The sequence below is a fragment of the Aspergillus multicolor genome, assembly GCF_047715735.1.
Source record: "Aspergillus multicolor strain CBS 133.54 unplaced genomic scaffold BDW74scaffold_28, whole genome shotgun sequence".
NCBI classification, from domain to species: Eukaryota; Fungi; Ascomycota; class Eurotiomycetes; order Eurotiales; family Aspergillaceae; genus Aspergillus; species Aspergillus multicolor.
This window is the reverse complement of record NW_027395979.1, coordinates 15,315-35,678: the sequence shown is the minus strand read 5'-3', so window position 1 is coordinate 35,678 and position 20,364 is coordinate 15,315. Positions and strand designations below refer to the sequence as shown.

General features: G+C 54.2%; 9 protein-coding genes across 9 annotated transcripts; 5 read left to right on the top strand and 4 right to left on the bottom strand.

Moving 5' to 3' along the window:
• Positions 1 to 399: 399 nt before the first annotated feature.
• On the top strand, positions 400 to 1,023 carry BDW74DRAFT_181420 (uncharacterized protein; the record flags this gene model as incomplete). The annotated part of the gene is made up of 1 exon (XM_073730015.1): positions 400 to 1,023. The coding sequence occupies one exon, from the start codon at positions 400 to 402 to the stop codon at positions 1,021 to 1,023; it is 624 nt and encodes a 207-aa protein (XP_073580429.1).
• A 1,429-nt stretch (positions 1,024 to 2,452) lies between these two features.
• BDW74DRAFT_181419 (uncharacterized protein) lies at positions 2,453 to 3,043 on the top strand (the record flags this gene model as incomplete). The annotated part of the gene is made up of 1 exon (XM_073730014.1): positions 2,453 to 3,043. The coding sequence occupies one exon, from the start codon at positions 2,453 to 2,455 to the stop codon at positions 3,041 to 3,043; it is 591 nt and encodes a 196-aa protein (XP_073580428.1).
• A 735-nt stretch (positions 3,044 to 3,778) lies between these two features.
• Positions 3,779 to 5,569, bottom strand: BDW74DRAFT_187139 (uncharacterized protein; the record flags this gene model as incomplete). The annotated part of the gene is made up of 8 exons (XM_073731414.1): positions 3,779 to 4,105; positions 4,152 to 4,236; positions 4,288 to 4,458; positions 4,519 to 5,009; positions 5,058 to 5,139; positions 5,191 to 5,266; positions 5,301 to 5,457; positions 5,513 to 5,569. The coding sequence occupies 8 exons, from the start codon at positions 5,567 to 5,569 to the stop codon at positions 3,779 to 3,781; spliced, it is 1,446 nt and encodes a 481-aa protein (XP_073580427.1).
• A 408-nt stretch (positions 5,570 to 5,977) lies between these two features.
• BDW74DRAFT_169927 (transcription factor domain-containing protein) lies at positions 5,978 to 8,041 on the top strand (the record flags this gene model as incomplete). The annotated part of the gene is made up of 5 exons (XM_073727077.1): positions 5,978 to 6,803; positions 6,848 to 7,088; positions 7,142 to 7,294; positions 7,406 to 7,913; positions 7,985 to 8,041. The coding sequence occupies 5 exons, from the start codon at positions 5,978 to 5,980 to the stop codon at positions 8,039 to 8,041; spliced, it is 1,785 nt and encodes a 594-aa protein (XP_073580426.1).
• A 500-nt stretch (positions 8,042 to 8,541) lies between these two features.
• BDW74DRAFT_169926 (uncharacterized protein) lies at positions 8,542 to 10,318 on the top strand (the record flags this gene model as incomplete). Its single annotated transcript, XM_073727076.1, has 4 exons — positions 8,542 to 8,558; positions 8,746 to 8,865; positions 8,904 to 9,025; positions 9,066 to 10,318. The coding sequence occupies 4 exons, from the start codon at positions 8,542 to 8,544 to the stop codon at positions 10,316 to 10,318; spliced, it is 1,512 nt and encodes a 503-aa protein (XP_073580425.1).
• A 277-nt stretch (positions 10,319 to 10,595) lies between these two features.
• On the bottom strand, positions 10,596 to 12,693 carry BDW74DRAFT_159372 (sugar porter family MFS transporter). The gene is made up of 5 exons (XM_073725452.1): positions 12,445 to 12,693; positions 12,087 to 12,401; positions 11,938 to 12,033; positions 11,463 to 11,893; positions 10,596 to 11,395 (listed from the first exon to the last, which is right to left on the bottom strand). The coding sequence occupies exons 1-5, from the start codon at positions 12,476 to 12,478 to the stop codon at positions 10,724 to 10,726; spliced, it is 1,548 nt and encodes a 515-aa protein (XP_073580424.1). The 5' UTR covers positions 12,479 to 12,693; the 3' UTR covers positions 10,596 to 10,723.
• A 1,143-nt stretch (positions 12,694 to 13,836) lies between these two features.
• Positions 13,837 to 14,689, bottom strand: BDW74DRAFT_69057 (uncharacterized protein). The gene has a single exon (XM_073733465.1). It carries the CDS (start codon positions 14,485 to 14,487, stop codon positions 13,978 to 13,980), a length of 510 nt encoding a protein of 169 aa, XP_073580423.1. The 5' UTR covers positions 14,488 to 14,689; the 3' UTR covers positions 13,837 to 13,977.
• Positions 14,656 to 16,644, top strand: BDW74DRAFT_69071 (putative amino acid transporter). Its single transcript, XM_073733466.1, has 4 exons — positions 14,656 to 15,243; positions 15,287 to 15,467; positions 15,519 to 15,982; positions 16,032 to 16,644. The coding sequence occupies exons 1-4, from the start codon at positions 14,824 to 14,826 to the stop codon at positions 16,578 to 16,580; spliced, it is 1,614 nt and encodes a 537-aa protein (XP_073580422.1). The 5' UTR covers positions 14,656 to 14,823; the 3' UTR covers positions 16,581 to 16,644.
• A 289-nt stretch (positions 16,645 to 16,933) lies between these two features.
• Positions 16,934 to 20,319, bottom strand: BDW74DRAFT_187138 (uncharacterized protein; the record flags this gene model as incomplete). The annotated part of the gene is made up of 10 exons (XM_073731413.1): positions 16,934 to 17,166; positions 17,254 to 17,541; positions 17,604 to 17,965; positions 18,011 to 18,178; positions 18,224 to 18,571; positions 18,621 to 18,805; positions 19,090 to 19,428; positions 19,473 to 19,793; positions 19,865 to 20,022; positions 20,097 to 20,319. The coding sequence occupies 10 exons, from the start codon at positions 20,317 to 20,319 to the stop codon at positions 16,934 to 16,936; spliced, it is 2,625 nt and encodes an 874-aa protein (XP_073580421.1).
• Between the last annotated feature and the right edge of the window lie 45 nt (positions 20,320 to 20,364).

Below are 20,364 nucleotides of genomic sequence, written 5' to 3'. Positions count from 1 at the left end.
CTCATCAACCTCTTCCTCATCAACCTCTTCCTCATCAACCTCTTCCTCATCAACCTCTTCCTCATTAACCTCTTCCTCATCAACCTCTTCCTCATTAACCTTCTTCTCATCAATCTCTCTCTCATTAATCTCTCTATCATCAGCCTCTCTCTCTGTCTCTTTCTCTCTTTCTCTAACTCTCGTCCCTCTTCTACCTGTAACACCCGAATAAGAACCCGTGATTGGGATTTCCTCTTATTACTCCCACATACGGACCTGTTTCTTGTTGCCTGTTCTGGCCGGTCTTCAGCTCGCGGTCTTTCAGTTTTCCAGACGATCTTCACCCACATACTAACTAACACAACCTGAGCCAGGTCATCCTGCAGGAAAGACTTCTATCCCTTTTGATCCGCCATCACCATGTCTCGAAAGTTGAAGGGACCCAACACTATCTGCACCGTTTGCGGATGGAAACGCCATTTCGCCGCAGATTGTCCTTCCGTAAAGCAGCGGAAGAACAGAAACCAAAGACGCTCTGATAATATCTGCGCCGTCTGCAAGGGAAAGGGCCACTTCGCGCCAGAGTTCCCCACGCATTTAAACGCCAAAAGACAAAACCTTGAGGCAGATCGGTATCGTCCTGCTCAAGCACGACCGCCGCCTCCGCCTCCGCCTCTTCCTCCTCTTCCGCCCTCATTCGCTCACAAATCCTTGACTATTCCATCTTGGTTTCCGGCAGTCGAAACTCGCCGCGGCTCTGATAACCATGATGGGATTTTCGGTGGGCCTCGAGGTACCAAAAGAAGATCTTCATCACTCGATCCCAGCAAGCAAGCTTCAACGGCAACCGGAAACTCGCACAACAACTCCCAAACAAATGTTCTAGGACAACTGGATGACCGCCCAGAGCCGCCTATCCATCCGGATCGTCTTGCTCTGGTGTCCTCCTCCGAGCCATACACTACAACGCCTGATTTGCCTCTTTCGCATTTTCCTGGCTTGAATGCTCCTGTTCAACCCTTTCGCGGATGTGCGCACGCCTAGAGAGCGCCGCCTAGGGCAAAAAAAAGGATCCAAACAACGGCCTCGCTTCTGGGACACGCCTAGTCCTTATATGCTGGACCCCTGGAAAGCCTGGTGAGAAACGGTTGCCCAACCCAATATCAATCATGCGCTAACTCCTGGAGGAACAGTGGCCAATCAAGCAACGGATGTCCGAGTCCTCTGGACCAGGATGCTTTTTCCTCGAGTGCGACCACGTCACACCAGTTCCTGTCGTCGGCAATGCTCACTGCTCCGTAGAGCGAGCTGACGGCGTTACGGCCATCCCCTCGCAAAATCGCCTTCTTCTGTGCTGTTCTACGCTAACAGACACCACCTATGATAGGTCGGATCTGAGCGCAAACTTCTGGAACGGAATACGGAGTAAGCAATTGGGCAACGTCAAAGGTTGATCTCAGGACTTTAGCTCTGTGGTATCTGTTGGGGGCTTGGGGCTCAGCAAGCGGCTATCGGAGCCTCATATCCGCTCTTAGACTGGAAAGAAAATTTACATGGAACGTCTTTCTTAGCACTGCCCAGTGCGGTGAATTAAGGCATGGAGTCGGTCTCGTCTGTTACCCTTTACGGTAGCCGTTGACTGAAGCCGCATCGATTTGGCCCCTTGCTAAACGGCAACTCAACCAGGAAGAGAGATCGTTCTCGCTGCACGATGCGATCGAGACAATCGAGGCCTCGGCGGTCAGTCAGGGGCCCCATGGGATAACGTTTACCCAACCAGGACGAACAACTCTACTTACCTGGCGGGTTCATCCGCGGCAAACCTTGGTGCCCGGTAACTCCCATCCCGAGGTCTGTCCAGAAGGGATCTTTCAAGAAGGCCTGGTTTGTCTGCCAAGGTCGGATAAGAAGTCCGTACAGGGTCGCCGAAGTTTTTTTACCATCGTAGCGCTCTACGGGTTTGTACTCCGGGTCGGAACGCTGCTCAGTGTACTTTAGTTCTCATCCTAGCTTTCTAGCTTATTCTCAAGTACGGCCGGGACTTGTGGCAGTGTACTGTGCCGTCGGTCGGGCTGGGTGATCTCGACACTCCTGCCCCGAAGGCTCTAAGGTTGGGCATGACCTCTTGCTAAGAGTCTTTCCATGTCACGACTGATACATTAGGTATGAGAAGATTCCATTTTAGGTACTCCATGCTCTGCCGGCTTCCCTGGGAAGTCTAGACGTTGGAATAAGCTCTTCGACCAAGCCAATGCCGATTCCGCCCTCCAAAAGTACCCTGTTGAGCGGGGAAGGCTTGGGTATTCGATAAGTTCACGCCATCGACCACTCCGTCCCTATTGGTGCCCACGACCTCCATCCCAACCAAAGAACGTGGTACAAAGGCGGGGTCGCTGCCTTACCCCCCTTGTAGTGTATCTCGACGACATCCTTTCCTACGCACCAACTTGCCCAAATCCCATAATCGCCCGAAATGCGCCCCCTCACAAAACTCTGGCTCTTCAAGCTCCGCGATGGAAAGTCCATCTCGGACCCACCCTTCATGACGCTCCTCTCCTCAATCCTCGACCTAATCGCCTCGTATACGAAGCCTGAACCGGGCGCGCCTTCCCTCCACGCCTTTTATGAGGTCACCAACCGTCCCGCCCATCTCCTCATGATCACGGGGTATCCGTCGCAGGAATTGAATACGGCGGTTGATAGAGTCTACTCGGAGAGATTCCTGGGTAGTCTGTTTGAGTTCGTGCAGCATATTTGGCTGCGGCAGATTGAGGTCGATCTTGCCACGGCGCCGTTGGAGGCGGAAGGTATGGTTGTTACGTGCGGTGCTAGGCCGGAGGATGGAATTGTGGAATCTGGGACTGGGAAGGGAATCGGGGGGTGGGATGTTTGGAAGAAGACGCAGCAGGGGAAGCAGGGTGGGAGTGTCGTGCAGGGGGTACGCGAACACGAGGACGATGCGGAGAGAACCTGGGTGCAGATCAAGCCGTGGAACAGCAATGACGAAGAAGATATTTCGGGCGCAGATGAAGTGTTCTACTTGCGGGAAATTATCAGTCGCTGAAGAAGAAAAAATGGGGCGACTGATGATTTCTGATTTCAGAGTTTTGTTTATGTATCGCCGGTCGTTTCTAGCAGGGTTTGTCATGGACTCTTCTATTCCCCACTGGCTCTGGCTCTGCCTCTGGCTCATCCAGCGTAGACGACCATTCCGCGAGCTCCTCCACTAGCCAGCCCCAGGCTAAAGCAAAGGCAGCACCGGGCCCCAAAGCTAAAGTTCCACTTGTCAACGCGCCGATGATCTTCCACCACGACGTCTGCACCCCAAGCAGTCTAAGCTCGTCCATCCGCGGTAGAACCCAGATAAAGGCGGATTCCAGCCCCCAGACCCGATCGAGATGAGCCAAGCTCGTCATAGTTTGAAAGAAAGAGGATTGTAAAGAGTCGTTAAGCATTGCGCCCGGCAAAATGGCGTCAGCCCGACCGGTCTCCGTCTGCCTCTAAGCATCACTGAAGACAGTCTCGTGTTCGCCGGAGTGAAACAATCGTACATTGCCTGATACATATAGCAAGGCCTTAAGAGAAGCTTTGTAATAACGACTACAAACAATACATCGTGAGTTGATTCGTCTCAGTTTGAGCCATCACTAAGGTAGCATAGGTAACCTTCGGGTTCAAGAAGTCATGTGACATGGTAGGCTGTGTACCTTACGCTGCCACTGAAATGTACACAATCAGTGCAATATAGAGAGTTGAATAAGTAGGAGGCAATGTAAGCTGGCTAGATTGCTCATGAAGCTCAGTAAGCATACCTCTTTCTCCCACTGGACGTAGTCCGCCTGCGGTTCGCCATAACATCATAAAAATGCAACAATACACACCCAACAGATACAAAAAGCAGCAAAGCGGCGTTCGTCCAATGCTCAGTTGGGTATCCACGCTCCACTTCGTTAGCCTTGTATATCCAGACTCCGACGATCCGACCGGGCGCTCCGAATGAGATGTTCAATGCTATGGCGAGACCGGCGCCCCCGGTGGAGTGGGTATTGGAAGATAACCAACCGGGAAGTGGCGGTATACAGGAGAACGCGCCGCTAGAGCCGACGATAAGACAGCCGTAGCGTTGCTGGGTATGTTAGTTGTCTGCTAGAAGTAGAAAGGTAATGGCTTACCAGGTAGGCGTCAGCAGTGAGCACTGCTGAGGCTAGAAATCCCATCACTCCGATGAATGAGAATCTCGCCGAATGTAGACCGCGACTGCAAGAATGAGCAAGGTAACTTGAAGACAAGTCTAGGTTGGAAACGTACGCATTGAAGTGGTCGGCCGACCATGCTACTACTACTATGACTACGTATGCCACGGCATATGGGGGGACCGTCATGAGCTGGGCTTTCAGGTTCTCATAGCCTAACCCTGCTGTAATGGAGGGCATAAATAGGGACAAACTGGAGAAGGGTGTCGAGATTCCAAAAATAGATCTGCGTTGTCAGGGACAACCTTAGCTCAAGAATGAAGGACTTACTGCATAGTGAACATACAACAGCCACTCTGTGAGGACCTCCTTTGCCTCAGCCCAGCTCATGACTTTGGCGCCTCCCTTCGACCCTTCAACCTGGAGCCGTTGTTCTGCCAGCTGCTTCTCATCATCGTTTAGCCAGCCGACTGATTCTGGATAATTCGGCAACAAGAACCAGACAAGGATGGCCGAGGCACAGGACAGTGCACCTTCAATAAAAAACAGCCAGCGCCATGCCGAGTGTTCATGCTCGCCATTCAGATATCCCATCCTGTATGCTATAGCACCGCCGAAGGCTCCGGCTAGTGTTGCAGATGCTAGAATTAAGGCGAGTCTCAGCGACCGCTCGGACGTCCTGTACCAGAAGGTGAGGTAGTAGACCAGTCCGGGAAATAACCCTGCCTCTGTCACCCCGAGAAGGAAGCGGATGCCAGTGACCTGGGCGTAGTTGGTGGCGCCACCAAGTCCGATCGTTGTCGCACCCCAGGAGAGCATTAGAAGGGCAATCCAGCGCTGGGCGGTTAGTAACGATCGACAGTATAGTATAGTAGGTGCACATACATTCGGTCGGAGCTTCTTCAGAAAATAACTCGACGGCACTTCGAAGAGGGTATATGCAATCAGGAACACCATGAGCACAATGCTAGGGCACCATTATTTACAGGTCCATAGTATCAATGGTAGCCGGCCGTACGTGAATTCATAGTTTGACATGCCCGTCTCGGTGAGCAGGTCATTGCCCGTGTCCGCACTGAGCACTTTTGCGTTGTCTATGACTATTAGGTAAGTTCTGGGAATGTTCACATGTTAAATCCAACTCGCCAATGTTCGACCGGTCGAGATAGCACAGCAGATAGATGAAAGCAGACAGCGGCAAGATCCTGAGGTCCTGCTTCCATACCAGGGCGGCCACAGCTTCCTTATCGTATTGCTCAGTGACAAGGGACTCGGGGACGCCATCCTATCAAGTGAGTTGAAGTGAGAGTTTGATTTTACCGGTTCGATCAGACAATTACCTTTTGTTGAGCGTCTTCAACGTTTTCGGCCTCGGTTTTCGCCACTTTGATCGTCATTCCTGGGGCAGGGCTAATTATAACGAGGCTTTCGGTCGGTTCTCAAATTGCGAAAGTGCAAATAATGGTTCTCGGCAATTCGAAGAGGTCAAAAGTGGGTGAACGAGCGACTTAAATTGCCATTCATGGATGGCTCGCACCTGGGGGAAACGAGAGGGCCAGCTATCCCCGCGAAATCCCCGCAAAGCCCAAGCCGGGGTCGGCGCCGACGAGTACAGTCAGAGAATAAGAGAGAGTGTCCAGTGTTGATCGGCAAAGCAGTGCAGGATAACTGCCGATTGACGATCGACCTCGCAGTCAACGTGGGTCTGAAGTCTGGGGTCGGGGTAACCCCGAAGAAAAGGCCGACGCTGCCATCTCTGTAGTTGCGTCCTCGAGATGTTGAGACAGAATAGGGCTTGATCAGCCATGAACTCAGCTTGCGGCAGATGCCATCGGCGCAAGACCCGATGTGACAAGGTCGCTCCTTCCTGCGAATCTTGTCGCAAGGCCGGAGTGGCCTGCAGCTACGTCAACCCCGCCAGAGACCGACAAAAACACATTGATTGGCTTCGGCGCCGAGTTGCAGAGCTCGAGAATGAGAATCGGTCATTGTCGGACAGACTTGAGTCGCAGAGCGCAACGGATGATACCGAACATCGACCAACCGAGCTGCCAGCTGAATGCGATGCCAACAACGAACTCACGCAGCAGATCTCCTTCCTCTCGAGTCGAGCTGGGGGAGAGAGCCAGTTCCTCGGCTCTAGCAGTGGGATTCTGTTGGCAAGCCTGGTTGACGTTGATGTTCCAACTTCCCAGTGGAACGCAGGGGTCGAAACTAGGGCTAACCCGGGTTTGCTGAATGGAGAAATTCTGGCTGCGATGGATCCGTGTCCCTTGCCCGAGGAATCCATTGCCAGAGCCTTGCATGATGCATACTTTGAGCACGATCATCTCTCTTATCCTTTTCTGCACCGCGCCACCACCTTGGCGACTTTGGACACGGCCTACCGGGACCGACCTGCATTCGATAGAGATGTCTTTTCTTGCTATTCTTTCAACTTGGTTCTTGCCATTGCCCGGGCCAGCGTATACAAATTTGACCGCGAATCACTGCCTGACGCAGAGACTTATCATCGCCGTGCTGCTGGGTATCTAAACCAGGTTCTGCAGCGAGGCAGCACTCAAGCATTGCAGGCAATTCTGTTACTTTGTCAATACCGCATGGTCAATTCTACTCAAGATACGTCTACGAGTATGTACAGCTCCATTGTAGTATCGCAAAGACTGACAATCCAGGTATGTGGCATCTTGTGGGCATTGCAGCGCGAATGTGTCTGGAGCTCGGTCTGCATCGAGAGCAGGTCTACCAAGTACCTAACTCCACCGGCAATGTCGCAACCAGCACTGTCATTCAGAGCGAGATTCGACGCTGGTGCTTCTGGAGTGTTATTGCTACGGATAGGGTGGTGAGCATCACCCTCGGTCGCCCTCTGGCTATCCGGTTGCAGGACACCGATGTTTCCCTTCCTCAGCCCTGGTCGGACACCTTTTTAATTCCCAGGACTCTGGGTATTCGTGCCCCCCAACTAGCCTCTCTCCGACCTCCATATTCGTTCATATCGTGCGGTACCGTATCATTTGCGGAATAATCATATCTGCTCTGCATACTGGCTCAGCGCGGACCCAAACAGATGCAGAGTCAGCTCTCGGGGCACGAGATCGACTTGCAGATACCCTCGCTGGGTGACATGCAGACACGGACAGATTATCCTTCCTTCATCATGGTGAAATGCAGACAGAGCCCCGACGATCGAGCTTTTGCAGTCGTGAATAGTACGAGATGCTCTTCCACAGTGCCCTTCTTATGCTATACAGACCTTCGCCCGCGTTGTCCAGAGTGTCGGCCATGGATTCCAAAGCACTTGAGACCGTCTTCGCAGCTGCAAGAAGTGGAGTTATAATGTATGCCCAACTCCATAGATGTAAGCGCATCAACTACACATGGATCACTCTTCATGCCGTCTTCATGGCAGGACTGTCTTACATATATGCCGTTGGACGACATTTCAGGTCGCGAAAGCTAGGGCAGTCAACGATGCTGCTTAGGAGTGACCCTACAATCCTTGACATCGTGAATGCCTGCCGTACGTGCTCAAACGTTCTCATAGCCATATCCGAGCGGTGGAACATGGCGAAGAATTGTTGCGATATCTTCAATAGGCTCAGCGACGCAGTGCTTACTGATGCTGTCGAGTACTATAGCAAAGTCTCGGGCACTCGGAATGCTAGGTCCATCATGTTTAGGCAGTCTAACCACACGCCACCGAGTCTGCAGGACGAAGGTATACTTACCATTGACTCAGTCCTCCGCGATTGCTTCGATGACCTACGGCACTTTCAGGCCTCTGCGTTCGGCGATGACCCAGTAGCTAGCTATCTCATGACTGGATGGGTGAGATTGAGGGAATGGGCTTCAATGTCTTTCTCTAGGGCATGGAGGAATTAGCCCCTGAGTTTAGGCTACTTGCTGCGTTCAACGAACCATGATCCATCTCCCACAATCCCGAGGGACGCAGGCTAAAAGCCCAATCATCCAGTCTGAGTTGTTCATTCCCGACTTTTGATATGTCATCGGCCGATTTCTCCGATAAACAGACGGCACTGGGGGTTTACCGGTGCAATCGGCGTCGGCGCCGATGGCCGATACCCCACGTCTACATCCACAACCAGGGCATTATTGCGGGGTATTATAGCCAATATTCAAATCATATGCTGCGGGTTTACGATCCGTCAAGTGCTGTGCCAGAATGATGTAAATGTCTCATAAGCCATCAGCCAACAATCCATCCCAAATACGACCCCTTTGGTGGAACTATATCCCACCGCTGCGGCCCGCTCGGCATTCTTGGTGTCTTTGCCAATGGGTAGAGGTCAACCAAATGGATCCGCGCAATATATACCAGGGCAGTGACATTGACATGCCTTCCTGAATGCTTGGCCCTTGCAGGTAAGGGGCATGCGTCATCCGGGGGAAATCCGGCTATTGACTGTCGGCTATATAATATAATAGACGACTAACCCAATCGTCTAGGCAACTACTCACAACGTGTCCCCTTCTTTGATATAATGAGGCGTCATTTTTCCCTTGCATTTGCGGCCCTACACGTGGTCGATGCCGGGTTATTGAAACCCAGGGTCTCCCAATGCACACCCCTACTCCATCTCTACGAGACGACCAGTCCTGTCAACATTCATACAGCAAACCCAGTGCCAGCAGGAGCACTGAATATCTCCTCGGACGATGGGACTCAAGTGTTCGGAACAAATTTCCCCTTTGCCATGTTCAAGGCAGCCTCAAGTATGCCGAGGGCCAGCACGGCCATGTTCAGCCGGATCCGAGTGGCAATGCGAGTCTCACCTGGGAGGTGTTCCTTCCGGAGTCCAGCCACTATAACGGACGATATCTTGGTGTTGGTGTGTACTTAAATTGATCAGGGCTGACCAATGCTGACAGGAATAGGTAACGGTGGCTATGCGGGCGTCATCGACAACTACACGATGCTTCAATATCTCAACGAGGGCTATGCCGTCGGAGGCTGCGACAGCGGCCACCATATCAACGAGAACGGCAGTGGCACCGGATACGCTCCCTATATGGATGATTTAGCCAAAGTCAAGGCCTGGATCCACGACTCGATTGCCCTCACTACGGGTGTTGCAAGGGACACCATTACCTCGACATATTACGCAAACTTCCCAAAGCACAGTTACTACTACGGTTGCTCAACCGGTGGCGGCCAAGGATACTCTCTGGCGCAGTTCTACCCGGAGCTTTTCGATGGCATTTATGCCGAGGGTCCTGGTAACTACTACACTCATTTGATCCTTAGTTTTCTGTGGAACCAGCAGCATACCCAAGGGGCAGGGTTCCTCGACCAACATACCCTAGACTTTATCGCCGAGAAGGTCATTGACGCCTGCGACGAGGTGGACGGTGTAAAGGATAGATTGATTGGGAACTCCCTCAACTGCGATTTCGATATTCAGACGCTGGAGTGCAGCCCTGACCAAAGAAAGAAGAACGAAACTCTCTGTCTGACATCAGCGCAAGTCCAAGCCGTCCAAGCCATTTACTCTGGGGCAAAGGACTCGAGCGCCGCCGATGTAGTCTATCCAGGTTTCGACTTCGGCACGGAAAGCGCATGGCTCGAGCAACAAACCACCCTCTTCAACTCCTACGGCTCTCCAATTCTCCGCCAACTTGTCTTCAACAACGCAAGCTACAACGCAGTGAAAGACTTCAACTGGGCAAGCGATCTTGACGCCGTCAATCAGCGTGCATCACCGCTCATCAATGGAATCTCCACCAATCTAACGGCCTTCCACCGTCACGGAGGGAAGTTCATCACCGCGCAGGGCTGGTCAGATCCCATTAATGCAGCAGCCTGGCCAATGCAGCATCTAGAAGATATCAAGGACGTCATTGGTGATGAAACAGTGTCGGAGTTCATGAGACTCTTCATGATCCCCGGCGGTGGGCACTGCGGTGCGAATAAAGCGTATCCGCATGTCCCGGCGAAGAACCGTATCCTGGATGCGTTGGTGGACTGGGTTGAGAAGGGGGTTGTTCCGGACGATGGTGTGCTGAGCGAGGCGCCGCCCGACGGGTCGAATGTTACGAGGAGGTTGTGTCCGTGGCCGAAGCAGGCGAGGTTCAACGGGGGTGATCAGGGGGATTGGAGGGGTTATGAGTGTGATGTTGTCTAGCATTGGCAATGGCACTTTGTATGGTATGGTATTCACCCAACGACCTAGGTGGGTTATGTTGCTATTCATTGATAAATGGGGTGTCCACATATCCAATGCAACCTCACCAGATTAGTGGGTATCCAAAACCCCGACAGTTCCATGAATGCGGGTTGTCATTGTTACCCATGGCATGGGACGGATTCCCTCGTTAGGAAACCGCTCAGGTTCTAAGGAATCATCTGAGTCGAAGTGCTACATTTCTACGTTCCCGAGGAAGAAGCTACAGAAACGCTTGTGAATAGATTCAATCGTAAAATTCATATCCAGTGGTAGCTTAAGTGGTGGAAGAGGAAGAGCCAAAGATGAGCAGCAGGTAACCCTACACCAACCTTCAACCCCTCTCCCAACTCCAGGAAGGGAAATCTAAACCTCCTCCTTATGACTAACATCCCCAACCTGCTCGTCTACAACACTCTGCTTCCGCTGGCGCTCGACCTGCGCCTCAAAGCGCTCGTTGATCTTCCCCGTCCGCCACGCCTTGACATCGCTATCGAACATCAGATCAATCTCCTCGAGACTGCGCTGCGCGGTCTCAGGGTACATGAAGAACACATGCACCGTCATGACGGTGCAGAACACCCCGAAGATGATATACGTCTTCCACTGGATATTCGTGAACGCGGGGGCAACGAAATACGCGAGCGCGAAGTTGAAGATCCAGTTTCCTGCTGCTGAGAGGCCCACGCCCTTAGCGCGATATTTCAGGGGAAACACCTCGGATGCGTAGATCCATGCCGCAGGCGCCCAGGTGAGCCCGTAGACGCCGACGAAGATGTAGGACAGCGCGATCACGGCTTTTCCGGAAGCGCCGGTGATCTCCCACTTTAGGGAGGCGTTGCCGTTGATGCTTTCCACTGGGTTGCCGCGCGTTGCCATTACGGCGGCGATGGCGTAGTGGATTACCATGCAGGTTAGGGCGCCGGAGACGAGAAGGAGGCGGCGGCCGATGCGGTCGATGTAGGGGAGGATCACGCCGGTGGTGGCGACGAAGATGACGTATTGGATTATGGAGGAGTAGAGGGATGTGTCGCCGCTCTGGAGCACCATGTTAGTATGGGTGGAGGGGGAATGTGAGGGATGAGAAGAGGGAGACGGAGCTTACCATCCCGGCCATCTGGAAAATCCAGACGACGTAGTACATCGCCACGTTACCGCCAAGCAGCTGCTGCCAGACCTGGCAGCTGACACCGCAGAGTGTCCGTTTCCAGATTCGCGGGCCAAAGAGGGCAAAGAACGAGACGTCCTCGGCTTCGTGGGCGAGCCGCGCAGCTTCCTTGACTTCTTCGAACTCGAGCTGGACGACGGGGTCGTTGCGGTTGCCCTTCCCGTGCAGGTCGGCGAGGATGTCGAGGGCTTCTTCCCAGCGCTCGTGGGCGGCGAGCCAGCGGGGCGACTCGGGGAAGAAGAAGAGGGCCAGGAAGAGGATTAGGCCCGGGACGGCTTGGACGCCCCAGGCGACGCGAAAGGCGGATGGGCCGGAGATGCCTTTGCCGCAGCCCCAGGAGATGAGGTACATGATTAGGATACCCCATTCTACAGAAGTTAGTTAGTTTGAGACGTAGGGAGGGGTTTCGTACCGATTGCCCATTGTTGGATTCCGACGATGCGTCCGCGGATACGGGCGGGGGCTAGTTCGGCCAGGTAGACGCATACTTGCGAGGATGTGATACCGACTATTAGGGTCAAAAAACTTCACTTCACAGGTCTCCGTATAGGGAGGGCGCACCGGAAAGACCGCTGACGACTCGACCGGCCACGAGATGAGCGACGTTCCGCGCGGAGCATTGAATCATTGCGCCAATGATCCAGATAAGAGACGCGATCATCAAGCTCTTCTTTCGGCCAAGATGATCGGCGACGAAACCCGCTGCTATGGCACCGGCAAAGGATCCAGCCGACATGCTGGCGGTAATTCCTCCTTGAAGATCCGAGTTTGGATTGTTGAAGTAGTCGAGGTACTGCTCCGTGGCGAGGAAAGCGGACATGGACGAGACATCGAAGCCGAAGAGGGCACCGCCAATGGTGCCAAAGGCAGCGAGGACTGACCAGTTAGTCGATGTCACTGTAAAAGAGGGTCTACCTACCATAGATATTAGTGATGCGATACATCGTGACCATCAGTCGCACTTGACCGTTTCAACCGGGGAATCTGATCTGGAGAAGCAACCGGCCCTTTTATAGTTGCGACCCAGCCGGCCTCTGCGTGGGCGCCGTGCCGTGGCCGATGCAACATGGTCAGGGCCAGCGAGCGGGCAGAAGCGAAATGCGGGATTGCGGAGGCCCGGGATGGGGAAGCGATCGGGTCGAATGACATTGGGGATGGGTGCGTCACGGTGGAGACCTTGTTGTTGACGAGGCCACTCGGCTGTTTCTCGGTTAGACAGCAGCAAATTAACCGACGTGGTGCCATCATCGACAGGACAAGACGATTGTCGTCTTCGCTTCTTGTTCTTGTTCCTTGTCTATTTGCCTATTCTCCACCGGGACTTGATATCGGAGGAAGTACCGGAGGCCAGCCGCAGCCGGCCCAATCGACCATCGGCTCTACTCGGTGGGTAAATGTTGTGCTGGATACTGGAACTGCATGGCCGACCACGAGGATGCCATGTGCTTTCAGCAAGCACAGCGACCTTGCTGAGTTGTAGTGACGATATCGTTCTCTTGACCCTCGTCAGTGGCTGGTTTAATGCCGCCTGGGCATAAGCCTCTCCCGCCAGCCTTAATCAACTAGACCAGGTGCCAACCAGTCACGGGGGGGCGGCATCTCGTCGACGGTCGCTTGATGCCGGCAACGGTCGGGCCGCCGAGAGTCGTTCCTTGCTCGACGTCAGCTCGCTTCAACTTGATCCGGGACATGTTCGTCAGTGCCTATCCGGGAAACGACAGTTTTGAATTTAGCCGCGACGCGTGATTTGAAGCTTTTAAGTTTCAACGGCGAGTTCAGGTTTCGTTCCTGTCTGAAGCGACCTCGAGGCGGCCGCTTGGTGCCTTCCCAATCGGGCGTCCAACCGATGCTCTCCGAAGGCATCATTCCTATCGCTTTCCATCCGACATCCATCAAAAAACTCGAGTATCAACCAGCATGGCCTTGTCCATTACCCCATGGGCACCCCGGACCCGACAGCGGCCCCACTGCCATACCCACTCATCCAGAGCGGAATTGTATCTTGACAGTCGTGGCTCCGACGGTCGGTCGCTGCGGATGGCTCTGTAGTTTCCTCAACACTCGAAGACGATAGAGCTTTTCGGTTTCTCTGGATGGCTTGGACGCATGGTTGTGCAACCATGTCGCTTGTGTTTCTCGACAGCAGTGGAGCCTCTGGTGTACAGATCATCGACAGCCAGGGAGCACTGCCAAAATGAGTTGATCAGAAAGGCTACATTTATCGAGAAGTCATCCGGGTGTTCCTGCAGCTGATGCGGTCAAAGCCTGAGCTGGGCTCGGCGATTCCTCCAGGATGGGGAACAAGCACGTGACCGTTCTCCCCTGCATGCGGACAACACTCTCCCATCGAGTCTTATCGACTGAGAGTTTATTGCTGGCTCTTATCTTGATATGTCCTGCGCAAGAGATTGCGGAGCGCACATTGGTCGCTCCAAGTCCGATCAATGGCGGTCTACCATGCAAGTGAGGTTGCATCTGGCGTTGCCACAGCCCCTTTGGCCTCAACGGGATTGATCTTGGACCTTTTCTGTTCTACGTGAGAACACGTGCATAATCCTCCTTGCATGAGATCGATCGCCTGGGGTTGCGAGTCGCCGCGTTCTGTTCTGGACCGGGTTGGCCACGGGCTGGTCTCACTCCCGGACTGACTTCCTATCGTAATACAACCTCTCGTCCGGATGCGACGTAAGCTGCCCTTGAATTTACACTCTAGTTTGAGGCAAGAGGTGACCCAGACATATTGCTTTTCCCAAGCCACGCATTGCTTTTGGATCCCACCTGGCGCTTCCGGACCGGTTATTGGAGTGGCTGATCGGTGCCTTTGATCGCACAGCATGATGACCGCATAACAAGAGACAAATAAAAGCCCACCACAACTCCTGATCTCAAACATGAAACCACGATGCTTCGGTAACACACTTTCGATGCAAGGGTGGGCATTTCGAGATACGAGCCGCCTCATCCGCTCTTATCTCTGCTAGCATCCATCGCTCTCCTCCATATCAACCATATCAGCCACTACCTTATCTGCGCCGCGTAGACGCTTGCATCAGACGACGCCGGCTCTTGTCATCCAGCGCTACTTTGCGCCCCGAGATAACATCTTCCAATTACTCGAGTCCGCTGCTTATCGGGGGTTTACTTCCAATCAAGCTAGGTTCGCCCATATCGCCCCCCTGTGCGACCCCTCAGGCCAAGGCGCATTCCCAGATACGGTGCAGGGTATAAGACTCGCCACGGTGCTTGACTTGCGCCGAGATCTTGGTTTCTGTCTCTTGCCAGTTTCCGGAACACCAGCATGGAGGCAGCGACATCAAACGCCGTAGGCGACAGCTCCAGCCAGGAGAACACCTCGGAGAAGCATCTTCAATCGACGCAACATGAGACCGACCATGGAGCGGAGACAGACCTTCGACGTACTCTGTCGACGCGGCATATGACCATGATCGCCCTTGGCTCGTCTATTGGCATGGGCCTGTGGCTTGGGAGTGGCACATCTCTCATGAACGGTGGTCCGGCGGCTCTCTTCATCGGGTACATCCTCGCTGGTACAATGATCTGGTCCGTCGCCCACGCCATTGGCGAGATGGCAGTGCTCTACCCCCTACCCAGTGCGTTTGTGCAGTGGAGTAGTATCTTCATTAGCAAAGAGCTTGGCTTTGCGGTCGGCTGGGCATACTGGTTCAGCGCGTTTATCACAATTGCCAATGAGCTTCAGGTATGCCATCACCTCTTGGGTCAAGTCCAAGCTGACAAGTCAGGGTGTTGTGACGGTCCTAAGCTTCTGGACGGACGCAGTCCCGACGGCTGCCTGGATATCGATCTTCTGGGTTGTGATTATCTTCATCAACGCCTGGGCTGTCAAGTTCTTCGGTGAGGTGGAAGTCGTCTCCTCGACCATCAAGTTTTCATGGATCTTTGTGGTCATCATCTCGCTCATAGGTTGGCACTCCCGATTTGCGTCGCGACACCGCTAACTCTGTCTCACGCAAGTTGTCTCGGCCGGAGGGGCTCCGAACCATGAAGCCATTGGCTTCCGGTACTGGAACGCAGAGCCATTTACCAACGGCTTCAAAGGCTTCCTCAGCGTGATGCCAACCTGCATCTTCGCAATGTCTGGTTCGGAGAACAGTGCTCTCGTGTCAGCGGAGACCCAGAACCCTCGCAAGTCGGTCCCCCGGGCCGTTGGCTCAATCTGGCTTCGCCTTTCTCTCTTCTACCTCCTTGGGTCCCTCGTCGTGACCATCACCGTTTCCCCTGAAGACCCGAACCTGTTCGGCGGCTCTGGAACCAACGCATCCCCCTTTGTCATTGCGTACACCAACGCCGGAATCCCTGCGCTGGCTCACATCATGAACGCCGTCATCTTCATCTCCGTTGTTTCCACCGGCTCAATCTCCGGCTTCGGAGGCTCTCGCCTACTCATGGGTCTAAGCCATCTCGGCATGGCACCAAAGGTACGTCCCTCCTTACATTACCTACCCTTCCCATACTAAGATGAATCAGATCTTCGGCCGCGCCGACAGACAAGGCCGCCCCGTCGCCGGATTGGCCGTAACCCTCCTCCTTGGCGGCGCCCTCGCCTACCTAAACGTCAGCGCCAGCGGCGCGGACGTCTTCTCCTGGTTTTCAAACCTAACCTCCCTATTCACACTCTTCGGGTGGGGGTCCATCTGCGCCGCACACCTGCGCATGCGGTACGCGTGGAAAAAACAAGGCCGGTCCGAGGCAGACCTCCCCTGGAAAACATGGACGTACCCGTACGCGTCGTGGTGGGGGTTGTCGTGGTGCATATTGCTAATCATCGCGGAGTTTTATCTCAGTGTGTGGCCGCTTCATACGACGCCGAACGTGAAGGATTTCTTTGCGAACTATGTTAGTATTATTGTTGTTCTTGTTGTGTATTTGGGCGCGAGGCTGTGGTATCGTGGGCCGTGGTGGGTTGATGCTGGAAGTATTGATCTTGATGGGCCGAGGAGGTTTTATGCGCCTGATGATCTGGAGGCGAAGAAGCCTAATGTTTTTGTTAAGTCGGTTGGGTGGGTATTTAACTAGGGGGTTTTTTCCATAGCCGTTTGTTTATAGTAGTATGGAGTAAAGGGAGGAGTGCAGATATATATAATTCCGTTCTTGAACTGATTGAGTCAGATGTACAGCTAAACAACCACGCGATGTGGCCGCATGACAATCTCTAAGCTAGTATGCAGTGGAGAGTAGTTGCAGCATTTGTAGTTAACAAGTCATTTATCTGTACTACCAAATCTTCTTTATAATTCTTGTAGTGTTGAGCCCCTGACCCTACTCCCAAAGTACCTCTATACCTACCGGAACAACCATTTTCCACCCACATCTCGTTTCATCCCCAAAATCACCACAACAAAAGCGCGTCCCGACTCCCCAGCTGCCGTCTAAATCGCCGCATGCCCATGCGTCTCAAACGGCAACCCAAAGCACAACACGCCCACACCCACCCAAAGCGCCGCACTCGCGTATATCGGCGCCGTCGTGAACCCTGTCTCGCTTGCAATCAGACTCGCGACCAGGCCGCCGAAGCGCAGCAATGACGCCGCCGTCCCCGTTGCCGTCCCCCTGTGCGGGGCTGGAAAGGATTCGGGCGTGAAGGCGTACATCACGGCGTACTCTACACACCATCGCGTTAGCATGGATATGGGTACAATTGGATTATGGATAACGGATGGAGTGGAAGTAGAAATGGACGTCGACGCACCGAAATTTCCCAACAACCCCGTGACACACGAGAACGCCAGACTCGCGCTCGGCGTCTTGACGCCCACATACGCGAACAGAAACACGCCCGTCACGATCGAGCTGATCCCCATCATCCAGCGGCGGCCGAAGAACGTGTTTACGAGGAGTGCGGCGGAAATGGGACCCACCACGCCGACGGCCGACTGGATGCAGTAGTTGCGGTACGTGAGGTCCAGGGAAGAGTTCTGCGTGAAGCGCGTGGAGAGATATGAGGGGAGGAAGTTGAAGTACAGCGGGTATGCGATGCCTGAGGAGAGTATCATACTTGTCAGTGGGATCCTGTGGTGAGGGAAAGTGGAGGAGGTATACCGATGATCAGCCAAACGGCCCAGATCAGGGCCGTGTGCCGGGAGAGTTTCTTTGTTGCGAAGAGAGCCTTGTAGTGCTCGCCGCGGAACTCCTTCATGTTCTCCTTTAAGATTTCCCGAGTCGACAATCCTTCCTCGCTGTTCGGTGTGAGGCCAAGTCGGACATCGATGGCTTGCAGCATCGACAGTGTCAAGGGTTCCGGTTTCCCGTTCTGCCGCGCGACGTAGTTGACTGCGTCGACGGCTGCTTGGTCTTTTCCTTGCGAGAGGAGGTACCGCGGTGTCTCGGGCATCTTGAAGACGAAGATGCGGATGAATGTGAAGGCTAGCGAGAGGGCGCCGAGGGTTATGAGGGTGTATCGCCTGCTCTTGTTAGCCTTGGCATTATCGAATGATGAGGTGATGTACCAGCCCATGTTGTCCGCGCGGGAACAGGTCTCTGGCGTGGCATCGGTGGGACAGCTGAAGTTTGCTAGGAAGACCCATGCGAGCAGCGACACGATCAGCTGCCCGAGGTTCCACCATCCGCTGAGTGCGGTGAGGAGGTATTGGTGACTGCCTGGGACGAACTCGAGGCTGCGTCGTTAGTCGATGCACTATCACCGCTGCCCGTGGACTTACAAAATCATCGAGTCGGTGACGACGTTACCACCCGCCGCCGTCCCGATCACGGCCCAGAGTGCACTAAATGCGACAAAGTTCATCGTCCCTGCCGCTCCACAGAGGAAGATACCGGCAATCGCGAGCGTCGAGTTGAACGCAGGCTTGCGGCCGATCAAATCCGACGAGATACCCCAGAACGACGCGCCGAGAATCATGCCGACATAGTACGCCACTGAGCTGTAGCTGACCTGCTTGATGCCGCTGAACTCCTGCTGGATCGGCGGCTGGACGGCCGAGATCCCCTGCGAGCAGAAGTTATCCACCACCCAGCCGAACCCGGCGACGACGAACAGCTTCCATTGATATCTGGGGATGTTAGTCCGTTTCCAGAGATGAGGGCTGCAATTGGGTTTACCGTCCCATCCCGATATCCGCCATGCACTGCGAGATGAGCTCCGATTTCAGACGGTACGCGTCCGTCGTCGACGAGCCGTAGAACTGCTCCATTTCGGCGTCGTCGACGACCTCCATCTTGCCGATGTCCCTGTCGTCTTGCGGGACATCCTCCGCCGGCCGCTTGTCACGCTTGTCGAGCTCGATCTCCATGTTGCTATCTCGTCGTTGATGATGAGATTCGTACAGTTGCCGTTCCAGAATGATATACCCCGGACTTAGGGTTGGCGCTTACGGATCAAGGCAGAGCAGGGGTGGGGGTGCTATCGCCTCCACTGATATGATAAGTGAGCAGCGACCAGGCTTGGGGGGCTACGTGATGATCCCTACGCGTTGACCCTTTACGGTAGCTCTCGTGAAGATTCGAAATGAATCGTAACATTCGTACTAATCAACAACAGAAGTACAAGGTTTACAAAAGTTTATGCAACGATAGCCGTCGCGGGCGCAGCCTCCAGCTTCTGCGCCTTCGCCTTCTCCGCAAGCTCCTTCTTGTACGCCTCCGCGCGCCCGTAACTCTGCTTGTACGCGCCCTTGACCATATCCTCGACCGTGATGGGCGCGTACTTGGGCTGCTCGCCGGGCTTGCAGCAGTTGGGCAGACACTCGCAGACGTGGTCTGGGTTTCCGCTGAAGAAGAACGGGATCGAGTACCGCTCTTCGCCGGACTTGTTGATCACCCGGTGGATGTTAGATTTGTACCGGTCGTTCGCCATCCGCATCATTAGGTCGCCGAGGTTCACGACGTACGCGCCGGGGACGGGTTGGACCTGACACCGTAAGTAATTGTCATGAGCTGTTTTGGGAGACTCACGTCAAGCCACTCCCCGCTCGGCGCATCAAGAACCTGGAGTCCATCAACCTCATCCTGCAGCAGCAGCGTGACACATCCAAAGTCTGTATGCGCGCCAATTCCGCGGTTCAGCTTCTCGTCTTCGTCCTTCGGCTGGCTGGGGTAGTGCAGCATGCGCATTGTCGCGACGCCGCCGGTCGTCAGGGGGTCGAAGAAGGATTCGTCGACGTCGAGTGTAAGCGCCAGCACGGCGAGAACATCTTTTGCGAGCTCGTAGACGGCGTGGTAGTACTCCATCGCGGTTGCGCGGAACTCGTCGGGGTCCGGGACTGCCGTTGGCCACTACCCACGCCAATCCGTATGGTCAGTATCCAGCCCATGGTCCGTAGAAGTAAATGGAAAGGCGGACGCACCTGGTTCGGCCCCGAATTCAACCGCTTGTTCACATAGTACGGGTGATCCGTCCCGATCTCCTCGCCAATATACAATCCCTCCTTGAGCTCTGGTCCCGTTCCAACCTCTAGCATCTGCGATCGGAGCAGCTCGTAGCCGCGGTTGAATGAGTTCAGATCTACCCGGAACACTTCATTAACATCCACTCATGCTATCGTCTCCGTGTACGTATAGGAGAGAAGGGGTACATACTCTTATCAATCGCCATCTTCTCCTCCAACGACAAGGAGAAGAATCGCTTGGCCGCATCCATCACGCGCACCTGCAGCGCGCGCGGGATGCGGTGGCCTGTGATCTGGAAGAAGCCGTTGTATTCGCAGGACTGCTGGACTTGTTGGACAAGACGGGCTTTTGCAGCGGCGTCGGTGCCGTAGAAGGGGGCGAAGTCGAGGATTGGAGGGGCAGTGGGGGGCATCTTGCTCTTTTTCTGGGTTGTTTGATTTGCGATGGGTATGGTTGC

Bases quoted from the DNA above. Each gene is read 5' to 3' on its own strand.
- BDW74DRAFT_69057 (XM_073733465.1), bottom strand. From the start codon at position 14,487: ATGAGGCGGCTCGTATCTCGAAATGCCCACCCTTGCATCGAAAGTGTG.
- BDW74DRAFT_69071 (XM_073733466.1), top strand. From the start codon at position 14,824: ATGGAGGCAGCGACATCAAACGCCGTAGGCGACAGCTCCAGCCAGGAG. The intron at 15,244-15,286 runs GTATGCCATCAC...CTGACAAGTCAG, and splicing joins CAATTGCCAATGAGCTTCAG to GGTGTTGTGACGGTCCTAAG. The intron at 15,983-16,031 runs GTACGTCCCTCC...AAGATGAATCAG, and splicing joins ATCTCGGCATGGCACCAAAG to ATCTTCGGCCGCGCCGACAG.
- BDW74DRAFT_159372 (XM_073725452.1), bottom strand. From the start codon at position 12,478: ATGGTCACGATGTATCGCATCACTAATATCTATG. The intron at 12,402-12,444 runs GTAGGTAGACCC...CTAACTGGTCAG, and splicing joins TCGCATCACTAATATCTATG to TCCTCGCTGCCTTTGGCACC. The intron at 12,034-12,086 runs GTGCGCCCTCCC...TGACCCTAATAG, and splicing joins AGTCGTCAGCGGTCTTTCCG to TCGGTATCACATCCTCGCAA.